Below are 10,351 nucleotides of genomic sequence, written 5' to 3'. Positions count from 1 at the left end.
CAGAGATTCAAATAGTAGCAAGTAGGTAGAAGTATTGTAAATTGTTGGTTACATCTGAAACAAAATCATAATACGCCTTCTAGAGCAGGGGCTGGCAACCTTCGGCATGCGGCCCATCAGGGTAATCCGCTGGCGGGCCGCGAGACATTTTGTTTATGTTGACCGTCCACAGGCATGGCCCCCCGCAGCTCCCAGTGGCTGCGGTTTGCTGTTCCCGGTCAATGGGGGCTGCGGGAAGGGCCTGTAGGGACGTGCATGCATCTTCCCTGTCCCGCACTGTGTGTTTCCTCCTGTAAATTTTGTGATCTCTTGTCAACTTCACAATCTTCCCTATCTGGCAGCTCTGTATCAAAAGAGACTTATAGTAAGACACACAGTATGCAATAGTCAGCCAGGGAGGCAAGCATCTCTTACCCCAGTCTGAACAAAATCTGTTTATCACCTTCTGGTGACCTGTCTTAATTTAAATACCTTAAGAACATAGCTTTAGTATAAATTCATCCTTAAATATCATCTGTACATACATCTTGCACTGATTAAGACAACCAGTGCATTACTGACTGTTGGTAGAGACCTTACGTCACCCTTTGGTGCACTCTTATGTAGACATCAGACCCAAGGGATCCCTCTAAATCCCTATGCACTCCTTATGCCCTCTGCCATTGGGCACCAAGAGGTCCCTGGGTCACAGACACAGAAATAAAACTCTCCTTTCGCGCCTAGCAGTAATCTCTCCAGGTCTCAAGGTACCTTGGCTGAGTTGCAGATATCCTGTCTGGATTTGAATACTCCCTCTTAAAGCGTTTGGAACCCAAACATTGCAGCATTATGCTGGTGCAGGAGAGCCAGAAAATGAAACTCACTTATTTTCGTTGTTCAGAAATGAATGTTTACTCTCTGCTTTCCACTAAGGATTGGTACTGAAAAGTAAATCAGATCTTTTCAATTTTGTTTTACTGAGCTAAGACTATTAGTAACATGGGTAAGGAAATTGGTTTTAAAATCATGCTTAAACATGACAGTGTCCCTTTAAAGTGCCACCTAACATGAAATACAGAGGTCTGTTTCACTAGTACCAGCATCTTAGTGTCATTTCACTCCTTTGAAACTAAAGGCTTTGTAGGATAAAAAAGTCAGTGCATTTCCAAAGGTTAATCTGATTTGCTGAGCCTCAGCTGAACTATTAATGAGCAGCACTGTGGTTTCTATTATGGAAATGCACAGCTCGCAACGCTATGCCAACAAATCTTTTAAACTGGAACAGCTCATGTTTACAAAGCATCCCATCTGACACCTACTTGTTCTGTTTAGACCACAGGGAAATGTAATTATTTAGGTCTCTCAGTTGCTGCACAGATATCAAATATAAAATATTAGTCTGTAATTGTAATGCAGCTGTTCAACACAGTGAGAGACACTTCACCAGCAGTGATGAGTCAGACTGAGACAGCCATTGTAAACAGATGTAATCATGATGTTGCCTTCATTTTTGGGTTGCTAGAGGATTTTGTTTGTTACAAAAAATTAAACTCGAACATTGATCAACTCACAAGGAGTTCTACTGAACACATAATAGGTTTCTTCAGGTATTAGCAGGATAGTCTCACTGACCTAACCCATTCCAGCTTTAAGAGACAAAATAGGCCAGTTTCCCAACGCTTACTTGAAAGTCATTGTTTTAGGTCTTCCCTCTTCTCCACAACCCAGAGGACAATTGTTTCAGAATTACACACTGGGTGAGTCACAGGAGTGACTAAAGCAGGGGCTGCTAATGCACTCAGTGGAAAGGGCCAAATTCTATTTTAATGACGTTCTGTTTCTGCAGTACAAATTTAGGACTTCAAATCCCCCTCAATCCATAGTACAACTCCCACTGATGTCAAGGGGGGATTTGCATAAAGATCCAGGATAGAATCTGGGTTTTATGTAGTTACTGAACTTTTAGTTATTACTTACTCCCATATGTGTTCAGTATCCTTGTGAATCACTGATGCTGTCAGCACACTGTGGAAGAAATCATGACCTCAGTTTAAATCTGGAAGGTTTTCGATGAAGCCATTAAGGCTATTTGTTACGCATCACTAACGGGCTCAGCGCTGCACAAGCAAAATAAAGTAAAGGCAGCCCTAGCTCCAAAGAGCTTACAGTGGAAAAAGTAGGCATTGGCAAGATGGGACACACTGGAAAACAGAAGAGGAAAAACAGGAAGGCTATTTTTTTTTGGGGGGTTGTTACAATTAATAGAAGTTCCAGTCTCTGCTATTCAGTCCTCAGTGTCAGTGACCAGGACATGGGCAATCTGGCGCAGTGGTTGGAGCAGGAGTATGTAGCCAGGAAATGGAGCTGAGGGTCAGGACTGGGTTACCTGGAATGAAGCAAGGCGGGGTAAGGCTGGGACCAAGGCAGAAGCAGGGCTAGGAACAAGCAGACACAGGAGCTATCACAACTGTGGGTGAACGCTTTGAGGAACCACGGAACTGCTGCAGAGCTTAAGAACTGGTCTGCTGACCAGTGTTCCCTCTAATTTTTTACGTTCCTGTGTGGAATGAGTTTTGTTATGTGCACCAATATGGAAATGATGTGTGACACATTGTCACAGAGTCACCAGGCGATGCTCTGGAACTAATCCATACAAAGCCAGTCAGGACTCTCCCCAGGGCAAGAAGCTTACACAACTTCGACCTTCCTGGGGCTGACCATGGAGCATTCAGCATCCCCGTCCACACCGTGCGCTTCCCACAGCAAGTCCGCACAGGCGGGGCTCCTGGGGAAGCCAGTGCGTCCTGCACCCCAATTCTGCAGTCAGACGTGACTCTCAGCCAGCCAGTAAAACAGGTTTATTAGCTGACAGGAACATGGTCTAAAACAGAGTTTATAGGTACAGAGAACAGGACCCCTCAGTCAGGTCCGTCTTGGGGGGCAAAGAGGCCAGAGCTCCATCTTAGCCTCTCCCAGTTTCCCCAGCCAGCTCCAAACTGAAACTCTCTGGCCCCTCCTCTTCTTTGTCTCTTTCCTGGGCCAGGAGGCCACCTGATCACTTTGTTCTCCAACACCTTCAGTTGGCACCTTTGCAGAGGAGGCGTCCAGGCCATCAGTTGCCAGGAGACAGGGTGTCAGCCATTCTTTGTGCAGACACCATCACATTGGCCCCCTAGGGCTCTGCCACAATCACACACCCTTATCCCACCGCCTGGATACTTAAGAACTGCATAGGGGAAACTGAGACACCCACACAGTATTCAGAGAAAACATTAAGAACATTCCCAATTCATCACACACATTACCTTCATATTGGTGCACATAACAAAATTCAGGTGGTGCGGGTGGGGCCAAGGGGTTCAGAGTGTGGGAGGGGGCTCAGGGCTGGGGCAAAGGGTTGGGGTGCAGGGGGAGGACTCTGGCTGGGGGTGCGGCCAGGGATGAGGGATGCAGGAGGGGGCTCAGGGATGGGGCAGCAGGTTGGGGTGCGGGCTCTGGGGTGGGGCCAGGGATGAGGGGTTTGGGCTGCAGTGGGGACAGATGACTCCCCACAGCCCTCTCTCGCTGCAGCAGCTCGGGGCCGAGGGAGGGGCTCCTCACCCCTGGATGCGACAAGTCTAGGGTAGGTCCGTGTTGGGGCTGGGGTTGGCGGGGAGGGGTGCCTCTCCCCACCGTGGCAGGTCCGTGCAGCTTAGAGGGAACGTAGCCGCTGATTCTTCTAGCCAATCAGGTGGTGTATCCAGTCAAGCAGACTACTACAGGCCAGCTATGTTCATTAGGTAGCCCAGAGACTGGCTCTGGTGCAGGCCCTGCTTCCAGACTGGCTTTGCTGCAGGCCAATTCCTGACACTCAGTCTCGCAAGAACATCAGCAAGATTGTCAGACAGTGTCAATTTTAGAGGCACATTTTGTGCTGTGGATGCTTGTCCTCTGGGTGCTGAGCTGAGATTATCGAACTTGTTTCACATAGTCCTCCAACAGTAACAAATTTTTGTCACCATTGACCTGAGCTGGATTTGAACTGGTGAACTGGATTTAAAAGGCTCTACATACCATTATCAGTCCAAGAGCCATGCTATCCCCTACTGATGGAGCAATGTATTTCTAAAAAGTAAGAGCCTGATGAATAATCCACAACTTCCAGCGTTGCTATCCCCTGTGAAGTTACATAGGTGATGGGAATTTAAGAAAAAAAGTCTAGTGTAAACTGAGCAAAAAGATCAATAGTTGGGGAAACCTGGGGATTCTTGAAAGTTAGGGTGAGTGTTGCCAACCGGAAGTGGCTCTCAAGGCAGGATTTATCTTTATGTGGCTGAACAGTTTTGTAATTTGGTTAAGAAATAAATAAAAGCATGCACACCTCTTCTGGGAGAGGGGATAAAAGGAAAAAACTTTATAGAAACTTGTAACTTTGCCCCTTTAGCCAGCTAACTGAAGGCTTGATCCTGCAAACACTTACACCTACTACCCAGTGTGAGTAGTCCCATGTGAGGAGTTATCTCAGGGCCAATCCTGCAGTCAGTTGCACAGCATGAAGCCCTCTGCATCCTTAAAGACTCTACTTCCAGCATTCACTTGCTTGTTAAAAGTGAGAGCCAAGATCTTTACCCCTAACCCAGAAAAGGTGGGGATTTTAATTTCTCAAGGTCCCTCATGTACAGTCTATCACAGGTTTCTGTATTTATTTATTGGTATTAATGATATGGGGTTTATGACACCCAGTGTTAATGCAAATTAAATACTCGCTTTATTCCCTCCCCCTGTCCACACAAAAAGAAATAGGTGCTCAAGTTGCTACATCCCCACAAGCTCCCAAAGTAACAGGAGGTTGCATATTGAATGAAATACTTACATGAAAACTTCCAACATTCACCTGCCATCAAAGCCTTCTGTTTAACCAAAGGCATTTTTACCACAACAGAATGGCAAACTAAATGGGATTTTTCTTCTCTTGTTTGACTGGTTCACTTTGTCTCTCAAGTTCTAAGACATTTGCTTGTGTTATTAACAAAACAAAAACTAAAGCCCACCAGAAACATGAGTGTGGGTGTCTGTGCTCTTTTAAACCAATAGTAGCAAGAAGCTGGGTAGATCATGAGAGAGCCATTTATGCACCACGTTTGGGAGAAGTCGCTCTTCAGCTTTTCCAAACCTCTCCAGCACATCAAGGATCTACAACCTATCCTGAAGGATGACCCATCACTCTCACAGATCTTGGGAGACAGGCCAGTCCTTGCTTACAGATAGTCCCCCAACCTGAAGCAAATACTCACCAGCAACCACACAACAAAAAACACTAACCCAGGAACCTATCCTTGCAACAAAGCCCGTTGCCAACTGTGTCTACATATCTATTCAGGGGACACCATCATAGGCCCTAATCACATAAGCCACACTATCAGAGGCTCGTTCACCTGCACGTCTACCAATGTGATATATGCCATCATGTGCCAGCAATGCCCCTCTGCCACGTACATTGGCCAAACCGGACAGTCTCTACGTAAGACTAAATGGACACAAATCAGACGTCAAGAATTATAGCATTCAAAAACCAGTCGGAGAACACTTCAATCTCTCCGGTCACTTGATTACAGACCTAAAAGCCACAATTCTTCAACAAAAAAACTTCAAAAACAGACTCCACGAGAGACTGCTGAATTGGAATTAATTTGCAAACTGGACACCATTAAATTAGGCTTGAATAAAGACTGGGAGTGGATGTGTCATTACACAAAGTAAAACTATTTCCCCATGTTTATCCCCCCCCCACCCCCGTTGCTCAGACGTTCTTGTCAACTGCTGGAAATGGCCCATCTTGATCATCACTACAAAAGGGTTTTTTCTCCCCTGCTGGTAATAGCTCACCTTACCTGATCACTCTTGTTACAGTGTGTATGGTAACACCCATTGTTTCATGTTCTCTGTGTATATAAAATCTCCCCACTGTATTTACCACTGAATGCATCCGATGAAGTGAGCTGTAGCCCACGAAAGCTTATGCTCAAATAAATTTGTTAGTCTCTAAGGTGCCACAAGTACTCATTTTCTTTTTGCAGATACAGATTAACACGGCTGCTACTCTGAAACCTGAATTTGTCTTGATGCCCATTTATGAAATACTACTGTAAAGAAACCATCTGAGGCAGACAATCATAAATCTCTTACAGGCAGTGGGATTAGGTCTTTTTCTTTCTGAAAGAATCCTTTCTTAGCAGCAGGAATAGTTTATTTATAGGCTTTTCAAAAGGTATTGATTGCAGTATCTGAGACCCTCAAACATTAATTAGGTACCTTATTCTGTATGGGTCAGCCACAAGAAAGCAACATTCCTCTAACAGAGTATAGGGTGTTTTAATCTTTGTTCTCTCCCCACAGTGCTCCATGTCCTATGAAAGGGTAAAGTGCTATTAAGTAAGTCAGGGTGGGTTGGATGTCTCTCAAAAAGGACAGAGGTAAGGTTGTGGGGTTAGGCTGGTGTGTATTGTAACTCTGTTTCCAAGTACAGGGGTTTAAGTTTGTGTTACCTCAATTGTGTTATTTCCTGATTTTCAGTTGTCTAAGTGTCAGTGAACTTGACATTCTAGAAAAGCACAAGTTAGCACCAGGCAACCTTAACTCTGCATTAATGAAGTTTTTGGGCAATTAATTATACTATGCCATCTCACCCATCTGCTAGGATTGCTATACAAAGGTTCTCACTGTAACATTTAATGTTGCTGCCAAATGGATGGAAATAAAAGGAAAGATATGGTGAGTGCTGACCAATCAAAAGGGGTAAATACATGTAAACTGGGAAAAGCTGGGTGTTTGTACTTCAATGACGACCTCAGCTAACTTACCCCTGTAACATAGTAAGAAGAGTGACTAGTGTAGAAACAAGAAATCGTGAGAAGGTTAAGAGACAAGATTGGTGTAATGCATTGGTGTCCCTGATCCAGCCTACAATTCCATGTGAACTGCCTACAGAAGAATATTACTATGGTTTTGCCATTGAATAAAGTGACTATGAAATAGCAGTTATATTTCCTCAAGAGAGTAACAGAAAAGTAATCTAAAGAGTGTGACGGGGCAAGGCCAGATGGCTACAGAAAAGTAGTGGGAGACAGATATATTAGCTCCAGGCTAAACAAATCCCTGGTACCAGGATGAGTGAAATGGCAGCTGCTCCAGGTCAATTAAGACACCTGGGGCCAATTAAGAACTTTCCAGAAGGCAGGGAGAATGCTAGGTTGATTGGGACACCTGAAGCCAATCAGGGGCTGGCTGAAACTAGTTAAAAGCCTCCCAGTCAGTCAGGTGGGTGTGCATGTCAGGAGCTGTGGGAGGAAGTTGTGCTGTTGGAGAGACTGAGTAGTACACACCATATCAGGCACAAGGAAGGAGGCCCTGAGGTAAGGGTGACGTGGAGCTTGAGGAATTGAGGGCTGCTGTGGGGGGAAGTAGCCCAGGGAATTGTACATGTCATGTCATGTTTCTAAAAGGTCAGCTACCATAGCTGATACTCTTAGGGTCCGTGGGCTGGAGCCCAGAGTAGAGGGTGGACCCGGGCTCCCCGCCTTGTCCCCTGATTAATCACTGAGACTGGGAGACAACAGAGACTGTGCAAGGAAGGATAACTTCTCCTCACCTCCCTTGCTGGCTTATGATGAAAATGGCTCAGTAGACTGTGACCCTTGTCTCTAGAGAGAGAAGGGTTATGTGGAGGGTCACAGTGAGCCTCTGAGGCTAGCGAAATCCACCAGGAAATGCGGGACCCACGGAGGCAAGGACAGAGCTTTGTCACAAGAGGTAGCACTGAAGCACTCAACTTCAGGAAAAGGGATTTTAAAATAATGAGGAAATTTTTTAGAATCAGCCTCAGGGGAAATAATTCAGGAAATTAAAAACCCAGAGTAACAGAATGAAGGCTGCTCACTAATATCCTGTTAATTACAGAAGGTGTGCATTCCCCAGAACAAGTGTTAAAAGCATTAGAGATAGGAAAAAAGCTAGTATGGCAAGGTAACCAAGCTTATGCAGTTCAAAACAAATACAATAAAAATGTAATGCAGCCAAAGTGATAATGATTGAACAGAACAAACTTTGTATGCGGTGTTGGTCAGGATATTAGTGACCAGATGCGTGAAGTAATATCTTTTATTGGACCAACTTCTGTTGGTGAGAGAGACAGGATTTCAAGCTTTCTGACCAGAGGAGCTCTGTGCAAGCTTGAAACTTCTCTCGATCACCAACAGAAGCTGGTCCAATAAAACATTATCTCACCCTACCTTGTCTCTCAGAACAAACTTTGGCAGGAATATTAAGAGGTTAAGAAATGTGAATAGGCAAAGATAATGCAACTTTATTTTGTACACTGTCTCCATTAGATCTCCTCCCCCTCCCCCCAAAAGACTTTCTTTGTGAGACCAGCAGACCTCATCTAGACAAGAAAAATGACATTGTTATCAGCAGCAGGTGCAGCTGAACCAGTGGTGAAGAAATCCAGCCCAGACTAAAACAAATCCAGCCCTACTGAGCGCTTACCCAGCCTTCTTTATTGACCTTTCAATAGTTAAAGGTTCAGTCAGGGTCTTCTGCTCTTTAAACTATCTCATTATTACTGGCAACATACAAAAAAAAGCTATTTTAGACTACTTGGTTAGTATAACAACAGGTGCAGGCTCAAGGAAGGAAAATAACCTTTGTCAAAACTTTTTCAAACAAAAACATCTTTAACTGCCTGCAACATTGGAATTTATTGCAAAAACAAATCTATTCTAAGATTGGTTATATGGAAGCTAGTGGGTAAGCAATGTTCTAGAATAAAAGCTGTCAGTGTTAAATATTTTCAAAATGGAAGCAAAAATTTCAGTTACATTATCATGGTTCTAGTATTTGTTTTGATTAAATGGGTTGGACTGAAGAAGAAATCTGACTGATGAAATGTGAAAAACCAGTAGATTATAGAACCATCATTATCACGTTTGGAAGCATTTATCCACCTCAGAACTGCATGCCTGGCTCATTTTGGAAACCCCAACTACAATTTTAGGATTAGAAGAGAAAGATTGTACAAAGTGGAAGAGTGGAAATCAGTTTGATGCATTAACAAAATGAAATGCATACCCCCAAACAATTACCCATTGTTAAAGAATCTCCATTTTATAAACACAAAAGCAGTATTACACTGCTGAGAATTCAGCTTTTCAGGCCACCACTTGTAGGGTGGCTAAGACACCTTTACCTGACAACCTCATGAAACCACTGCAACCACCGGGGTGTCGATTACATTCATTTCTACATTGGATTGGTTATTTATAAATGGGAGTAAAGGCCAGTACAAGACACCAGAATCAAACGACAGCCTAACTCAACAATTCAAATAAAAAAACTTTAAACATTTCAGGACCTTCAGATGTTTCTAATCCTGGAGAATGAATGCACATGAAAGCAGACTTGTAATTCAAAGTGGATGCCTGATCAATGAGTTAGATATTTGTTCATCATTTCTGTCATTTAGAAAATAAATTAGCTGAGTAGGGAATTTCTATGTATAGTGTCTTCCGACTTTCTGAAGGCAAACAAATCCTTATGCCTAACAAAATATTTATGCCCTTCAACCTGGGCAAAATCAAGTCCAAAACCATATTAGCAGATAACGTAACGGACGAGTCCTGCACCACGGACTTCCCGCACTCTCTGGCAATGCCGGAGGATGTTCAGAATGGTGTGAAAGCGTTTATCCACCTTCAGTTGTGTGAAGTCTTTTATATCAGCCTCCACGATAAAAAATTCACCTGGAGAACAAACATACCACATTGAGATGGAAACATATTTTATAGGATTAATTTAACATTTCAAAATGTAACACCCCAATCTCTTTCCACCATCACTTCACCTTGGTAATGAAATATACGTTCAGGAAGCTCCCAAGTGGTGCACTGGCATCACACTTTGTCACAAGAGTTCTGGTCCTGACCATTTTCTAAAATTAAATGCTGGCGGTAAACATGATTTTCTGCCACTGAAACTCTACAGCTGCTGCTGTTCGAAATGATTTGTCAGACACTGAACTAGAGATGCACAATGCCATAGATCTTAAAAAATCTGTGGCTACAATTAAGACCATATTGTAAACCATGCAGACATTTTGTTTCATTTTAGTCCTATACTGAACTCAACAGAACAGAAGGGTGTATTTTATAAGGTTCAAATGACAGCCCAACCGCTTCCATAAAGCCATTGCATTCTAGCCACTGACTTTCCACAACTGCAGACCCAGATCTGTTTTGTGGTTCAAGCTCACTTCTGTCTTAAATCAGCTTTTTTATAGATTGAGGACAGAATTTAAATAATGTTACTTTAGTCATAAAAGCTATTTATAGTCACAAAT

At 43.6% G+C, this 10,351-nt stretch overlaps 1 protein-coding gene across 2 annotated transcripts in view; it reads right to left on the bottom strand.

Annotated features, from left to right (window-relative positions):
- Nucleotides 1-7,932: 7,932 nt before the first annotated feature.
- The window catches only part of SKA1 (spindle and kinetochore associated complex subunit 1), a 45,974-nt gene continuing 43,555 nt past the window's right edge, over nt 7,933-10,351 (bottom strand). For both annotated transcript variants that reach the window (XM_074953891.1, XM_074953892.1), the window contains exon 7: nt 7,933-9,755. In XM_074953891.1, coding sequence (XP_074809992.1) covers nt 9,607-9,755 — 149 coding nt within the window. In that variant the 3' untranslated portion in view covers nt 7,933-9,606. The remainder of the gene's footprint in view (nt 9,756-10,351) is intronic.

Source organism: Natator depressus, chromosome 5 (genome assembly GCF_965152275.1).
Source record: "Natator depressus isolate rNatDep1 chromosome 5, rNatDep2.hap1, whole genome shotgun sequence".
Lineage (NCBI taxonomy): Eukaryota > Metazoa > Chordata > Testudines > Cheloniidae > Natator > Natator depressus.
Note: the sequence above shows the minus strand (reverse complement) of the source record. Positions and strands in the feature narration are given on the sequence as shown.